General features: G+C 44.0%; 2 protein-coding genes across 3 annotated transcripts in view; one reads left to right on the top strand and one right to left on the bottom strand.

The window, feature by feature from the left end:
- Positions 1 to 3,695, bottom strand: part of C4H12orf50 (chromosome 4 C12orf50 homolog) — a 95,846-nt gene extending 92,151 nt beyond the window's left edge. Inside the window, exons 1-3 of one of the 2 annotated variants that reach the window (XM_029601662.1) lie at positions 3,600 to 3,695; positions 1,105 to 1,272; positions 133 to 279 (exon numbers count right to left, since the gene is read on the bottom strand). The gene's annotated coding sequence lies outside the window, so the exon portion shown is untranslated. The remainder of the gene's footprint in view (positions 1 to 132; positions 280 to 1,104; positions 1,273 to 3,599) is intronic. The other variant, XM_029601663.1, reaches the window with a different exon arrangement.
- The window catches only part of C4H12orf29 (chromosome 4 C12orf29 homolog), a 60,484-nt gene continuing 46,783 nt past the window's right edge, over positions 3,647 to 17,347 (top strand). Inside the window, exons 1-4 of the mRNA XM_029601667.1 lie at positions 3,647 to 3,842; positions 12,654 to 12,771; positions 13,275 to 13,370; positions 13,891 to 14,007. Of these exons, the coding sequence (XP_029457527.1) occupies positions 3,753 to 3,842; positions 12,654 to 12,771; positions 13,275 to 13,370; positions 13,891 to 14,007 (421 nt within the window). The 5' untranslated portion in view covers positions 3,647 to 3,752. The remainder of the gene's footprint in view (positions 3,843 to 12,653; positions 12,772 to 13,274; positions 13,371 to 13,890; positions 14,008 to 17,347) is intronic.

The raw sequence follows: 17,347 nt of genomic DNA, 5'->3' as shown, positions 1-17,347 counted from the left end.
GATCTTGTGGTGCAAGAGGAAATTTGGAAAGCCATTTTGTCATAGACTGCATTCCTAACCTTTGCTTCCTCTCCACCTTTTGTCTTCATCTTCTACCTCTTCCATCTCATCTCTTTATTAGATCTTTCTCACCTGTTTTCACAGTATCCTCTCCAAGCTAATCACTGATATGATGGTCTGCTCTCCATTGGGAGGAAAGCTGGAAATGGGAAATTGGAGAGTTGTGTGTATCTTGCTCACCCTTCCTTAAATGTACTTGGATTTCTCTCATTTCTTCAGCTTGGGAACAAAGAAGACAGCATTTAAAAGGAAGAAATCTTGAGAACATTTCCTTAACTTTACAAATTGTGGGGACACTCAGCAAGAAGAGTTGTATTATAGCAGCTGTACTTTGTCTCTTAGCAATTTCATGTGACCATTGAATTGCTTCATAAAATTTCTCCAGTATACAATATACTCAGCACTGAATTAATAGTGCTCTGCTAAACTGTTATCTGAAAAGAAATGTACATAGGCAACAGTCTGCCAAAATACTACTATTAGACCAATGCTGTAACAAGATAGGAAGTAACATAATGCTCCGAGGTCATCCATCCTGGGATAGTGGCAACAAGGGCAACAAGGAATATCTAACAGCAAACAATATAAACAATATATTTCTAATTGGATGTACTGTCAAATCACTGGTGACTAACTGGCCAATTAAATACCATATTGCATATATGTTCTTGTGCCTGATTGGTTCCCTGCTCATCAATCAAAGGTATAAATGTAACTGATTTCCTGCGACAAAGCAGAACCACACCTTGCTGGATGGAAGACCAGCCATCTTGTCTCTTACTAAAATTATTGATAAGGAAATTCAGACATGTGTCTGTGTGTGTACAAACCTGAAGGTCCAGAGGAATGCCTGCCTAACCTTGCATCATAAACATCAGAACCAAGAGGAAATTACAAGATTTGGGATCTGTGTGAAATTTCACATTGCATGCAGTTTGCTGCAGGTCTTCTCAAGCTGCCTTCTACTGAAGCAAGAACACATCTTATTCTCACTATCACAAGGAGCAATTATTGTTTCACAATTAATTATAGAACATGATCTACCTTTGTCTTACCGATCTCTCTCTTGTTGTGTCTGCATACCTTCAGATGAATTCAATTACATTTTTTTGCAGAGGAAGATTTGACAATAATCTAGAACCCTCATCTTCAGCTGCAGGGTACAACTGAGGCATCTGATATTCATCATAAGCAGAAACAGTAAAGGAAGACCTAGTTTCTCCAAAATAGAAAATGGTACAGAAAAGATTTTGATCTCATTTAAATAGAATCTTAGAAATAATGTTGCAAACAAAATGAAACATTTTATTTTTTTTAAAAAAGGATAAGAATACAAATAAATTATACCAGGTTAAAAATGAAAGATCTAGGATTAAGCTAAAACAAAGCAACAGTCAAGAGGTAGGCAAAACTGATATAATGAGCAATCATCACTGTGCAATTAAGACTCTGGAAAGTTTTCAAATATTGTCCTAGGCCAAATGAAACTATTTGCATGATTGCACCTGGGAATGATGCACCACAAAAGGCCAAATCAGCCAATCAGACTGGCTATGTAAGCAATTCTGATTAACAATTGCCAGATACACTTCAACATATCTATTGCATAAGATTTGAATCAAGCTTTTTCCACTTCAAAAAATTTTACGTTTTTAATAACTTCTTGGATGAAGACTTTTGTGCTTCACAACACCTCTGCAGCATACCGATGTCCACCAATATACGTCTAGTTTCTGCATAATACTTAAATAATAGGGATGTGCATTACTTTGAAGTGAAACAGGAAATGTCATTTCTTATTTTGTTTCATAACATTTTCAAAACGAAATAGAAGAAAAAACCCAAAGAAATGTTATTAGTTTATTTCTGTTTCTTTTTGAGACTACCCCGAGGCTTCCTGGGCTGCCCTGGGCCTGACGAACTATGGTCTCCAATTCCTACCCCCTCAAACAATATGAAACTGGGCTTCTCCTTGTGCGCCCCTAACTTCCTCAAAAAAGGTCTCGAAGCCAGGAATGTATCCCATCCACGGGGGTTCACAATTACAGAAGAGCAAGACAGATACCCACTCACCTCCTGCCTCTAGGCCTTCCAAATTTCAAAGGTGCTGGTTGGCCCTGAGACCAGCACCATATTGTGACGTAAAATGTCACAGTCTCAGGGATGGCTGATGCCATCAGCCTTCTCCATCAGCCTGCTACTTGTGTTTTTCCTCATGGCTGTACAAACATCCAGAGCTCGAGAAAGAGCTGATTTACAGTTTGCCATGAAGGAAAACACAAGTAGCAGGCTGATGGAGAAGAGGCAATGAGAGTGTGCAGGCAAACAGGATGACAAAAAAAGATGTATTTCAGATTGATAAGATTCATTCTCTTATCAGTTACACCCTTGATTTCAATACAGATCAATATGAATGAGGTGATCAAAGGGGCAACAAACAGATTAGAAGCTCGCAAAAGAACCTTCCACTTGACTTCAAGTGTCTTTTTGGAAAGGCGGTTTATAAATTGAAGAGATAAATACACAAAATTAGTTAATCTTATCCAAAAGATTAAGTAACTTCTGCTGATGTTTACCGGGCATGCAGAACATGGAAATATAGAATATATTGGAAGGAAAAGACTATAGTCCATTCAGGCTACCCAAATGTGCCTGCCCACTGTGCTGTCACAGATCTTACATACAATCTGAGGTGTTCTCCCTTCATCTGTGTTTCTATCCCATGAATGCTTGAACTGTGGAGATCATAATGGTTCACTGGAAGTCAGAAAGGTGCAGTGAAGGTGAAGTCTAAGAGGGAGCTAGAAAAAAGCTTGAGGGTGAGGGGTAGAAGAAAGAGAGAATGGGGGATCTTGCTGGGGGAGTAGGGAGAGAGAGAGAGCTGGGGTCTTGCTAGTGGGTGGGACAGAGAAATGGGAGGCAGAGATTTGGGAGGGTGGAGGTGGAAGAGGACAAAAAAGCTGCAGGTTTCACCCTGATGGGTGGGAGGGGAGAGATCAACTCTAGGGAGTTCAAACCAAAAAGGAGAGAGAGCTGAGGAGGGCCAGAGTTTGGGATAAATGCAATGGGGTAAAACCAGAACTGACTGAAAGGACTACCCTTAGGGTAGGGAACCTTTGGTTCTTGAGGGTCAAAAGTTGGTTGAATTTGCAGGATATTTTAAACGAATATGCACGAAAGATTTCCATACATTTGAAGCAATTGCGCATACAAATCTCTTGTCATGCATATTTATTAGAGTAACCTGAAAACCCAGCCAGAATACCACCTTAGAGGACCGGAGATTCCCTACCTACCCCTGCCTATAGTAAATCACTTTCTGTATTTTTCAAGGTCTTTTCCGATCACACTTTTAAGCTCCTGTGGCTTAAAATATTTAACTGCCTGACAGAAAAAAAAAAGCGCCTGATTTCCACAGGGCCTTGGGACTAGGCGAGCGGCTCTAGTTTAGAGTCAAAAGAGAAAGCCGCCCGTGCACCCGAGGCCCTTCTTGGCTTCTGGAGAGATTCCGGACTGTCACTCAGCAGTATCAGCCTGACCTGGAAAACAAACAAAACTACACTTCCCGGCAGGCGTTCGGCAAGCCCCATCCCCTCAAGCGGCTTTACGCTCGCGTGCTGATTGGTCGGCGGAACCAGAGAGGACTGCCACGGCGGCCAGCTGTTGGGGTCGGACGCTGTACTGGCTGTGTCATGGAGCGGCTGGGATCGGTACAGCAGAAGGTGGCCTGCTTGTTCGTCACGGAGGTGACCGAGGAGCCGTCGCGGAAGCGCGAACAGCAGGTATTGTGCCGAGGGTCAGGTCAGCATATCGTTGCCGCCCGTTAATGTCCTGACATAAAGAACGCTCCTGCCACCCTCCCCCCCCCCAAAAAAAAAACAAACAAACCCCACAGTCGCGTGCTGGAGCGTCCCTTCATTCCGGAGACAGAGTGCTGTCGTCATAGTTCCAAAACGGATATTTATTTTTCGAATCAGCCCGCGCTCTGTGAATGTGCGAGGCTGGTTTCCTCCTCGCGTTTCTGCACTCCTTAATTGATGTACAAATCACGTGGGAAGCGGCATGGCTCGTTTCTCGGGCAGGAGGCGTTGTCAGGACCCTTTCTGTCTATGTAACTTCTTTCTGATATGTATTTGCTAATTTTGGTAGGGATTTTCTGGAATAAAGGATGAGCGCTTTTTATTATAACCCTTACTTTAGAAGTTACACGTTTGAATTGCCCGTGTGGGTGGCACTCGTCTGGGCATTGGGATGAGAGAAGGTTACCCTAATGGGCTCTAGATTAAGATGTAAAGCGTCGCACGCCTTTTCTTACCACATTAAATGAAAGAGAACAAAATTGGGAAATCCTTAATGCTTTTGGTCTGAATTAGTTAAATCTTTTTTTTTTAATGGATAGTGCTGCTGCTTCTGTGTTGAGCTTTTTTTTTTAATTGGTTTCCCAAGCTTTTCTTTTGTCTTATTTTAAGTAGCTCTTTATTTAAAGAGTATTAGGAGAGAGAATACATGAGTGTTCATATATAGTTTTCTGCAGATGGTATGGTTATCAACATCTTACATGCTGCAGTACATACAGGCCGATACAGTACAGTAACCCGCGTTTGGGCACACGTTTTCGACGAGCTAGCTTTTTACCCCTTATTCAGTAAGGGGTAATAGCGTGTCGAAAACGTGCGTCGAACCCCCCGAAACTAGTAGCGCCCGCAACATGCAAATACATGTTGATGGCCCTATTAGTTATTCCTGCGCATTTTACTTTCAGAAATTCTGCCGGCACCGGGAAAATGTATAGAAAAGCAGTCAAAACTGCTTTCCTGTACACCCTCGGACTTAATATCTCCCAAAAGTAAAAAATAATTAAAAATTAAAAAAAACATTTTTTTAAATCTGCTCGCGGGTTGAAAACTGGATGCTCAATTTTGCTGGTGTCCGGTTTCCAAACCCGTGGCTGTCAGCAGGTTTGAGAACCAACGCCTGCAAAATTGAGCGTAAGCTGTCAAACTCGCTGATAGCTGCCGCTCCTGTCAAAAAAGAGGCGCTAAGGACACGCTAGTGTCCCTAGCGCCTCTTTTTACCGCAGGCCCTCATTTAAATACTGAATCGTGCGCACAGGAGAGTGGCCTGTGCGCGTGCGCTCTCCCGCGACTTTTACTGAATCGGCCTGATAGGGAGGGTAATCTTATAATTGTACGTTCAAAACATATGTATGTGCATAAGTTTGCACAAAATTACACTTTTCTTTGCAAGGTGTAACTTGTGCATGCTTTTTTTAAAATGAAAAGGTTTGAGAAAGAGAGAGGAACAGAAATGGGGCAATATTGGAGGGGGAGAAAATAAGGAATATGGGATGGAGGGAATAGAAAGGGTTAGGGGTGGGTTCTGGGATCTGAAGAGAAAGGAGAAGTAGAAAGGATGGTAGGTTCCTAGATCTGGGGGATAGAATCCAAGATCAAAGGTAAGAGGATGTGAATTGGGGAGTGAGGGTGGGGGAAAGATGATGAGACATGTCTCTGTTGTGCTCTGGTCCTGCTCTCCCTTGCATCACTGTCTAACCTCTGACACATACACACGCACACCCTTCCAGCACCAATCGCTTCTCAAACATTATTTCCCTTCCCTGGTTCCTTCTCTCTCTCACAGAGATGCATGATACCCCACTGATCTCCTCTCATCCCTCTTTGTTCTGTCTGCTCCAGGATCATCCCCTCCATTTCTGTTTCCTGAATGTTGCCTGAGAGAGGAAGGGGCTGGACATCAGTCCCGTCCTTCCTGTTCCTTGCACATTGCCTAGAAGGGGAGGGGTGGATCAGGAAGCAGAGAGCCTGTTTTCTGCTGAGTGAGATTCAGCACAACTTGAAAACCATAAATCTTCAGGCAGCCTATAACCCCAGCCACTGATTTTTGCCACCCTAGGCACAGGCCTAGTGTGCCTATTGGCTCTCATGAAGAGGTTGAAAAAGAAGGCGTATGTTTCGGGAAGAAAATGAAATGTCTGTAGATTGAGAGCGTGTTTAAAGTTGAAGGAGAGCCCCCTGAAGTAGAGTTGCTATCAAAACATGGCCATGGCCGGGGTTGTGATCAAAGTGGACACTCAAGATAAGTTATAAAGTTTTTTTGCTTTCTCGCCGACTTTTTGAAGTAAGATTTGTGCTGATAACCCGAAAAGGGACCTTCATGTTGATGGGACTTACTTTTAAATGAATGAAAAATAATGAAAAAATGAAAAAAGTTAAAGAAGAATAAAATAAAGTAAAAGTGGACCAAAGGGACACACAGCTTGTTTATCCTTTCAAGTTGTACTCATGAAGGTCCAACAAATTTAATAGTGAATTCAATTGTAAATATTAAAAAATTATACTGGGGAATATTGTGGCGTTTGTTTGGGATATAATATTTTAAGAAAACACGAGTAATCAAACAAAACACATCTGTTATTTTTTAATGTGTTTCAAATTAAACTATTATGCAGCACAGAGAAACACAATCATTAAACAAACCATAGCAAGAAGGGAAATAAAATGGTTCTTTTCAAAAGTTTGCATACCCTTAATTCTTAATATCTTGTATTGCCCCCTTTTGCATCAGTGTTGGCTTGCAGTCTTTTATGATAGTTATGAATGAGGCCCTTTATTTTCTCAGCTGCCCATTCCTCTAGGCAAAAGGCCTCTAGATCCTGTAAATTCTTTGGTTGTCTAGCATTTAACTGCATACTTCAGTTCTCCCCACAGTAGCTCAATGATGTTGAAGTCAGGAGACTGTGATGGCCAATCTAGAACCTTCATTTTCATCTACTGTGGCCACTGGCCTTATGTTTGTATCATTGTCGTATTGGAAAGTCCAAGTGCACCCCATGCACAGCTTCCTGGCTGTTGAATGCAAATTCTCTTCCAGTATGTTCTGATAAGATGCCGCAGTCAACATGCCAATTCCCAATGCTGCTGCAGCTCGTGCCCTTCCATTCCCCCCCCCCCCCCCCCCCCCAAACAGTAGAGATCCACCTCCATGGTTCATGGTAGGGATAGTGTACTTGTCTTCATAGCGTTTATGGTTGTGACCATAAAGTTCAATTTTTGTCTCATCACTTCAAATTATTTTGTTCCAGAAGTTTTGGGGCGTGTCTAGGTGCTGTTTGGCATATTGTAAGCGGGCTGTTTTGTGGCGTTGGTGCAGCAATGGATTTTTTCTGGCAATTCTACATGCAGCCCATTTTTGTTCAAGTATCTTCTTATTGTGCATGCTGAAGCACACACCACTTAGTTTCAGAGAAGCCTTTATTTCAGTAGAAGTTGCTTGTGGGTTTTTCTTTGCATCCCAACAAATCTTTCTTGGTCTACCTTGGCATTAGCAGAACCCATAATTTTCCACTTCTTTATCAGCATTTGAACAGTACCTATTGGCATTTTCAAATCTTTGGCTATCTTTTTATATCCTTTTCTTGATTTATAAAGTTTAAATATTTTGCTTGCAGATTCTTTGAAAGTTTTTTGCTTTCACCATGCTTTAGTAACTACCACAGTCAGTGCAGCCCTAGATGAAATGTCCAAGGGTTTCTCAAGAGCTAATAAAACTCATTGACTATTTATACCAGACACTAATTACGATCAAACAAGGCACAGGTATGATTACCTACCCTTCATTGCCATCTCAACCTGTGTGTGTCAACTTGAGTGTATATTATCAGCCCAAACATTCATGGGTATGCAAATCTTTGAGGAATCGCCACCCACATTCACTAATCACACCGTTTATGTCAAGATTAAATCATTTAAAGTACCTACTTTAAATGATTTAATCTTGACATAAACGGTGTGATTAGTGAATGTGGGTGGCGATTCCTTTTGTGTTTTTTGCTGTTAAGTTTCGACAGGGTCGCGATTTTTTGCTCTTTGTTTGGTTGCTATGCAAATCTTTGAACATGACCATGTTATTATTTCCCTTATTGCTATGGTTTGTTTAATGATTGTGTTGTTCTGTGATGCGTAATAGTTTAATTTGAAATACATAAAAAATAACAAGTGTTTTGTGTAATCATGCATGTTTTCTTAAAATGCTACACATCTTACAAATTCTGCCAGGGGTATGTAAACTTATGAATGTAATTATATATTGAAATGTACCATGCTAGGTGAATTACAAGTCAGTAAAACACATTGTCATAAAACAAAACAAGATCAATAACACAGTATTTCTGCTAAAATACACCATGGTACTTATTGCTAGCAGCTGCATCCAAAAGCCTCTTGGAAAAGATGAGCCTTAAGATGTTTTCTTAAATCTTGGAAATCTTCCAATGTGTTAATTTTTTTTTTGTAGCCATTCTCTGGACTGACTTTAACTGGTTTATAACTTTTTGAAGGTATGGTCTCTAATACTGTACACAGTATCCAAATGAGGTCTCACCAGGAACTTATACAGCGCAAAATCACCTCCTTCTGCTTACCATTTCTCTCCCTGTGTAGCCAGGCATCTTCCTGGCTTTTGCTGTTGCCAAATGGCCCCCATGAAAATAATCAGATGCAGTCATCCCCAGATCTTGTTCCTTCGTGTTTAGAAGAATTTCACCTCCAATACTGTACCTCTCCTTTGAGCTTTTGTAGTCTAATTGCATTACTTTGAACCTTTTAGTATTAATTCTTAGCTATCAGCTTCTAGACCATTTTTTGAGCTTTGCTAGATCCCTTCTCATGTTTCACACAGTTTCCAGGCTATCTATCTTGTTGCGGATCTTGGTATCATCAGCAAAGTGATGATACCAAGTGTTTGGGTACTTGCCAGATACTTGCAGCCTGGATTGGCCACTGTTTGAAAGAGGATACTGGGCTTGATGGACCCTTGGTCTTACTCAGAATGGCAATTTCTTATGTTCTTATGACAATCCTTCTGCTATGTATCTTATGTTGAAAAGAACCGGTCCCAGGACCAATTCTTGAGGCATATCACTAATAATGCCCTCCTCCTCAGAGTAAACTCTATTTACCACTACCTTTTGTTGCCTCCCACTCAGCCAGTTTCTAGTTCAGTCAGTCAGTATATGTTCCATACCAAGGGCGCTCAAGTTATTTATAAGTCTCCTGTGTGGAACCGTGTCAAAAGCCTTGGTGAAATCCAAAACACTACATCTAGTGCTCTCCCTTGATCCAGTTATCTGGTCACCCAGTAAAAGAAATTGATCAGATTTGTGTGACAAGATGTACCTTTCTGCAAGCAACCTATCTTCCGGAATCTCCAACATGTTAGCAAGTCACCTCAGCATTGTTTTTTGACCAAATGAATGTTCTGTATAGCAGTCAATAACCAACAGGCTGTTCATTCTATAGGCTTTTCCCATGATAGACATCTTTGGATCAGAACAAAACAGAAAACTAGAAAAGTTCTCCATTCTTCCCAGAAAATTCAGAACAACTCGGGATGCTTTTCTGCCCAACTGGAAAGCAGATATCATGTATGCTTTTCCACTGATCCCACTAATATCCAGGAGAATGCACAAAGTGTTCCACGACCAAGCCCATCTGATTCTCATAACTCAATTGTGGCCCAGGCAAATTTGGTTTACATATCTAGTGCAGCTATCCAGCAGTCCTCAGAATCCTCTCGGATCAGATCCAACCTTATTAAACCAAGAAGGAGGATGTCTATTTCATCCATACCTATCATCCCTCATTCTGATACCTCAGATGTTGAAACCTCAATAATCGCCAGATTGCCCTTACCAAGGGAAGTTGAGGACATCAGTGTCTGCAAGAAAATCAACCAGGAGAACCTATAGCTTTAAATGGAAAAGATTTTCTACATGGTGTCGGCAAAATTCCATTCTCATGCAGACTTAAGGAGTTGCTTAACTACTTGCTGTAACTATCTGCTTTGGGACTTTGCACTTGATCAGTGAGAGTACATTTTGACACTATAGCCGCTTACTATGCTCACCTCTGCAGTAATTCTAGTTCCACTCATCTGTTAGTGTCAAAATTTAAGAGGTTTATGGCATACTAAGCCTCTAGTTGCAAACCAGATTTAAATGTAATCCTAGCACAATTCATGAAACCTTTCGTTTGAACCATTGAAGTCGGCTTCCTTCAAATTCCTAACATGTAAAGTATTCTTGGTAGCAGTAACGTTGGCAAGGAGGGTCAGTGAACTTCAAGCTCTAGTTCATTATACATCCTACATGCAGTCTGCAATAGGGTAGTCCTCTACACCCACCATGAATTCCTGCTGAAAGTAATATCAGTTTTCCATATTAAACCATTCTACTCTCTATGTTCTTCCCAAGACCACATGCACATGAAGGTGAAAAGCTCCCCTCTTAACCCCCCCCCCCCCCCTCCACCTTGGACTGTAAGAGGGTATTGGCTTATTACAAAAGAAGAACTCAGCCACATCGTCAGGCTTTACAGCTCTTTGTCTGTTATAGTCCTTACTGATTTGGGATAGAAGTGGAAAATGAACATTGCCCAATTGGCTTGCAGACTGTGTTACACATTGATATACTCTAGCAGGCATTCAAATTGCAGAGATTATCAAGGCTCATCAAATGCGTCATGGCTTCATCAGTGGCTCATCTATGAGCTGTATCTCTCGAAGACATCTGCAAAGCTGCAACTTGGTCATCAGTAAGTACCTTTTATGTACCATTACCATTACTTTTATGTACCATTACTGGAAAATTTAAAATGACAGTAAATTCGGACAAGCATTTTTATGTAGGCTCTTGACTCTGTGCTTTTTCAGTAAATACTCTGCTGCAACCCTCAATTTGGGACTCCCCACATATCATATCTAATTGAGCCCAACTTATTGATGGAAAAAGCAAGTTTGCTTACAGTTAATGGTGTTTTCCAAAATAGCAGGATGAATTAACCATGCTGAATACTAGCAAGTTGACTACCTAGCTAGATTTAGCTCTCAAATTGACTGAGAGGGCTCATGAGGTAATGCTTGAGTGGGAATTCCTGCACATGTACAGTGGACCAGAAGGTTGTCTAGCTAAGAGGGAGGTCTGTTCAGTGCCGCCAGATAATGTCCTCAACATGTCATGGCTAATTTCATCCTGCTATCTATAGAATACACCATTTCCAGTAAGCAAGCATGCTTTCCCTGTCTTACCTGTTATCTCTAGAAGCTTCCATTCAGATCAGGAATTCAGTAATGCATTCTGGAAGCACTTCAACCTGTGGCAACCCCGGAAACCAGGGAGAGAGAAAAATGAATAGGCAAAGCCAAACTATACTTAAGTCAATGGTTTTTGTAGGGAGATATCTCATGTTTTACCACTGAATCACCAAAAATGAATCATAATAGCTGGCCAATTGCTGACAGGCCCCAAACACTATCACAGGAAGAGAGAGAATTTTATGCAGGTGAACTTTAAAACTGCACTGTCTCAGTGGAAAATGAAGACTTTGCCTTGGTATACTGAAGGATACTTTTTCAAGATATGCCAGTTTGCATGTTCCTATGTCAATAGGAGCAAAGCAGACAGACAACTTAAGCTCATAAGCAGGAGTCATGGATGAGCCAAGCAGCCAGAAGTTACAAAGAACCATCACCCTTGAAAGAGAGAGGGGGCAGTCGGAGATGGAGAAAAATGCTGACACTGGCAGACAGCTTGGCATTTATACGTGGCAGTTCTCCCCCCAAAGAAATAGGGAGAGGGAACAAGACCTGCAACATGGCAGGACCCCTCCCATATTAATGGGAAGGGGGGAAAAGACCTGCAATGTGGCAAAAGACCCTCTACCCACAACATGATTATGCATGAGCATATGCATATTTAGCAGATGGAAAGTATAAGGGGGGGGGGGTGTCAAAGAAGGAGAAAAGGAGCACAAACCCTAAAAGCGAAGGATCCTCTGGGGAAGCGAAACCTGAGGAGAGCAATCCGGAGAGCATTCTGGAAAAGCAAGGGGAGCCAGAAGCAGACCAGCACAACCTGCTATGGAGGGGAAGAAGACCTGGTGTGGACAAGAGACCGGGGCAGGAGACCTGAGAGAGGAGACCCCTGCTCAGGTGAGGAGAGTGACATAGAGTCTGAAATGGTGAAGGGCGAGAGCCAGCCCCAGACAACCCGACAAGTAGACGAGCCAGAAGCCTGTCTCCTTCCCAGACCGCAGCCAGCTCTGCCCATGCGAAACCCAGGAAGCAAGTTTTCCCTGCACACATTCTCCAGACCTCCAGCCAGTGTCTGCTTCAGAGGTAAACAGAGGGATATCATCTGAAGTGGTACCAGGGGTAAGTACGGTGATAAGTATTAATGGATTAAGCAGGCTAAGGTTTATGGCATGTCTGTTACCACCCATGATATGGAACTTTCTTTAGAGAAAACTGGTGCTCAGTGGCTAGGATGTTAGAGACAGAAATTATTTTCTAAATGCTATATCATGCCAAATCTGATAAATACGTCTGTTTCTGAGGAGAATACACGTTGTCTTTTCCTGACTTAGGATCGCAAGTAAGGTGGGAAGGCAGCTGGCAGTGTCTTGTAAATGACAGATCCCTGCACCCCTAAACTTGCTTACAGTGTGGGTGGGGGGAGGGAGGGAAGGAATATGATCCTTGTGTTAGAGTAGTGATTAAAATAATTTTCTTTTCTTTAGCCATTTAGAGTTTTGGCCACTGAAACCATAAATCCTAAAGCACTGGCTGCAGGTGTGCACTGTGCAGTCCCGACTGAAAAAGTGGATGGAACATGTTGTTACATTACTTCTTATAAAGGTAAATGGTAAAGCAGAAATCTCATTTCTACCCCTTCACACACAGCATATCTTCAAGATTTGAAGAGGAGGGTGTTTTATTTATTTATTTTTTTGACCCAAATGTTTCCTCCTGCTCCTTTGGTCTGCCAGCTCAGCTGGAACTAGGGCTGGGATCTGGCATCAGGGACCTTGATTTGTAGCAACCTGAGGATTTTTCCCTTTTACATACATTTCCAACAATTTAGTACAGTCTGGGCCCTAAATCCAGCCATTCAGTATCAATCCAATTTATATTCCCTCTTTCAAACACTTCAGAGTAGATTGCATTCAGGTACTGTATGTATCAGTGTAACAGGATGACTCCTTTGCTCCCAGGGGCTGTGAATGCTGCTTCTGTAGCATACCCAGCCCTGGCTGATCCAGGGAGTGGAAGACCTGAGAAGGGACTCATCTAGGTATTCTGAGCCAGCTCTTTTTTTTCTAATTCTAATTATTGTCTTTTTGGAAAAAAAAATCCTCTAGGAAAACCATACCTCTGGGCCCGACTCGACAGAAAACCCACCAAATTAGCTGAGAAAAGATTTAAAAAGTTCCTGTATGCAAAAGAAGATTCAAAAGGTTGGTGTTTTCTATTAGTAATTATGGGCCTGATTTTCAAAGCCATACATGTGCAAATGATTTGTTATAAAATAGCCTGGGTCTGCTTGCATACTTTTAAACATACTTATACATGAACTGGGGAGAGGTGTTCCCGGGGGGGGGCATAACTGGGACTTGCACATATACTTTTGAGATTTTCAAGTTATGCCCTCAATAGAGCAGGTGTAAGTTTGTGCAAGTTATTTTATTCATGTACCAGGCTGGCTACCCATGAACTTTCAAAGCAAACGAGCTTGCATAAGGTACGCGCAGACTTCACTCAAATGTGTGGTTACAAAATTGCCCTTTGAGGACATTTTTCAAAAGGTTTTCCCTGGATAACATCATTGATTGAAAATTATCCTCCCCCATTGCCTTCTAGTGTCCCCTGCTGTAAATTAGGTGGAAAGTTTGTGGGCACTGAGGTGCTGGGCATTTCAGAGGGAAACATCATAATTCATTTTGACATTCAAACATTTTTTGGGTTTTTTTTTTTTAGAATTTATCTGGAATATTGAAGAAGATTTCAAACAAGTTCCAGACTGCTGGATTCCTGCAAGAAAAATAAAGCAGGAAAATGGAAACCCTTTGCCTGATGAAAATGGACATATTCCTGGTATATTGCAATTAAGAGCATGCACAGCCTTTACACACTTCTATGTTCTTTTTTTAGCATAATGTTGGCAGTTGGCATACAGATGATTTCAAGTAATGGGGCATGGTACACCAATGAGGCTGAGCGTTTAAATCATAAGTGGCAAGAGGAGGGGGCTTTTCAAGAAAATTCTTCAGATGCTTAATGTGCTGCAGGCCTGAAGAGACATGGTCACCATTTTTCTGTAATTCTTTCAGTCTCCAAACTCAGGATTGTGGCATCACTAAAACAAATAAACAGATTGAGTGGCTGCAGAGCAGCTGTCACCAAATGTAGATGAATCATTTGGTGGGAATACTTGGGTGTAGATATGGTTTTCTTAGCATTCAGACATAATAATCCATACCAGTGGGTTCTGTACCAGTACCAGCAGATGGAGAATAGAGCAAGGCTGACGTCACAGTATGTATTCCACTACACCGGCATCAGCCTGCCAGTATTCCTAGTCTCCAGCAGATGGTGGATATACATCTCCCTACTGGGGATTCATTAAAAAAAAATATATAGAAAATGAAGGAGAAAAGACGAAGGAAATTAATTTGCCCCGCTCTTCTATGGTGATGCCTTATGGTCCTTCCCTCAGTCGAGTTTTCCTGAGGTGATATCTGCGGATCCCTCCCTCAGATGAGTGCCTTGGTCCGGTAGCTGGTTTTCCAGCTATAGAGAGAGAAACATATGAGGGGCTAGCAGGTGCAGGAAGCAGAGCATAATGATGAAAGCCTTTGCTCTCTCCCCTCGCAGCTGGAGACCGGCTCTATACTCGGCCAGGACAGGCTGAGTTCAGGTAAGAAGTTTAAAAAAAAAAAAAAAAGTGAGGGTTTCCATTTCCCTGTACGTACCCGGATCAGTCCAGACTCCTGGGTTTTGCCCCCCCCTCTAGCAGATGGAGACAGAAGTTTACAAACAAAACTCCGCCTTATCTAGGCTGGTGCCACCTACAATCTGGCGGTATTCTTCTGTCTCCTAGCAGGTGGAGAGGGTGCAAAACCTACAGTCTGAGCTGAGGCCTAGTTAGTTGTAAAAAAAAAAAGAGAGAGAGAAAGGAGGATAGGTAGTTCGGCTAGTTAGGAGACTGAGACCGCAGTTGCTTGCCTGCAGGTCCAGTCACTCGCCTCCCAGGGAGTTTTGAGGTCCTATGGGGACCATCCCCCCTGCTGTTAGAGGCCGCTGAAATATGGGCTGAGTGCCCTTGCCAGCGTCTATCTCTGTCCTGGGGGTGACACCGGGGAGCCCGGCTCACTCCCCGCAGGTGGTCCCGGAGCCAGCGGCGAATGGTAACTGTATTTAAAAAAAAAAAAAAGTGTTTTTCTTCTTAGTTTTTTCACTTGCACCGCAGTTTTCTTTTGTTTACCTTGGCGCTACGACCTTGTTGGGGGCGCTGGGATTCGCCGAGGGGGTCGCGTTGTCCTTGCCTTCTCTCCCTCCCTCTCTCTCTCTGTTTTCTTTGTTGTTTCTTTCCATAGAGTTGGGAGGGCATGCCGTGACGTCCGGTTTGCCGCGCTTGTGGCACGGTCCGGCGCCTCTCCCAAGACAGCCTCTGTTCTAGCTACCTCGGGAGGCAAGGGGGCGTCTTCACTCCCGGAGGGAGCGCGAGGTAGAGAGCTGGTGCGTGCCGCGGCTCCGGGGAGCATGTCTGGTGCTGGGTTAGGCCAGTCCCCGCGGAGCGCGGGAACGGGCGCCATTTTGGGCTCTGGTGTGCCGGCGGCGGGAATGTCCGCCTTTTTGTTTCCATTGGGGCCCGCGATTCTTGCAACTCCGGACCAGGGAGGGGAGGACTCCCCACCATGCTTATCTCCTCAGCGCAGAGTCCCTGAGGGGGACACTTCTGTGAGGCCACCTTGTGCTAGTGATTCAGAGGTCCCTGAGGGGGATCCGGGGGACAGCTCATCGGATTCATTTTCCTCGGAGTTTGTGTTAGTGATGCACAAAGCCTTTAAGGCGCGTCGCCTAGCCAGGAAGAGGTCACGGGGGTCTCAGGACCCAGGCCCGGTGTCGGAGTCTGGGAAGCGGGCCAGGCCCATTCAGGTGTCGGATCCCCCTGGGAGGGCCCGGCCTTTCAGACTGGGGGCCCTCAGAGGGGATCCTGATACCACCTCGGACTCAGATGACCCAGATGAGCAACAAATGGACCCGGATCCGCCGTCCCAGCCCCCGAGGGGTATTGAGGGGGATGGGGATCAGTTAACAGGTGGCCGGAGTGGTTCCCATGGGGCAGATGGGGATGACCTCAAAGTATTACGGTTGTTCCGCCGGGATGAGTTGGGGCCCTTGATACCGGCGATTCTGGGGGAGTTAGGCATAGAATTGCTGCAAACGGAGTCCAGATTAGGGATCACGGATCCAGTAGTTTTGGGGCTCCAAGGTCCACCTTCTGCTTTTCCCTTGCATTTTTCAGCGTCTGATTTACTTTTCAAGGAATGGGATACCCCAGATTTGGGGCTTAAGGTGGCTAAAGGCATGGATAAGCTCTACCCTCTGTCTGAGGACGCGCTCGAACTGTTAAAGGTCCCTAGTATAGATTCGGCGGTGGCAGCAGTCACGAAGAAGACTACCATCCCGGTGACCGGAGGGACGGCTCTCAAAGATTTGCAAGATCGCAAGCTGGAGATACAGCTTAAGAAGATATTCGAAGTCTCCGCGCGGCTATCTGCAGCAATTTCTCATTGCGCGCAGGGCTTCGGTGGGTTCAACAGTTGTTGGCCAATGAATCTCTTTCGCAGGAAGAGGCATTACAGGCGGGCCGCTTAGAGGCGGTGATTGCCTATAGTGCCGATGCTTTTTATGACTTACTTCGCACATCAGCCCGATCCATGATTTTGGCGGTGTCAGCGTGGCGTTTGTTGTGGCTGTGCCATTGGGTGGCGGATGTGTCATCTAAAGCTCGGTTGGGCTCGCTGCAGTTTAAGGGCAAGTTGTTGTTTGGTAAGGAACTGGAGGATTTGATTGAGTCGCTAGGCGAGAACAAGGTACATTGCTTGCCGGAAGACAGACCTCGGTCTAGAGGGGCTCCGTCGTCGCGGTTCCATTTTTGCGGTGGTCGGAGGCCTCGCAATTCGCGGGGGTCAGCCTCCTCCTTTCGGCACAGTGCCAACCGGCAGCAGTCATATTCCCAGTCCTTTCGCGGGCGCCGTTTTGGAAGGCCAGGGGCCGGTACGTGTGCGCAGAGTGGTAAGCCCTCCCAATGATAGGTAGCCGGTCCACTCCTCGGTACCAGTGATCGGCGGCAGATTAGCACGGTTTTACGAGGAGTGGACCAGGATCACCTCGGATCAGTGGGTCCTAGAGGTGATAGGTCGAGGTT

The sequence above is a fragment of the Rhinatrema bivittatum genome, chromosome 4, assembly GCF_901001135.1.
Source record: "Rhinatrema bivittatum chromosome 4, aRhiBiv1.1, whole genome shotgun sequence".
NCBI classification, from domain to species: Eukaryota; Metazoa; Chordata; class Amphibia; order Gymnophiona; family Rhinatrematidae; genus Rhinatrema; species Rhinatrema bivittatum.
Note: the sequence above shows the minus strand (reverse complement) of the source record. Positions and strands in the feature narration are given on the sequence as shown.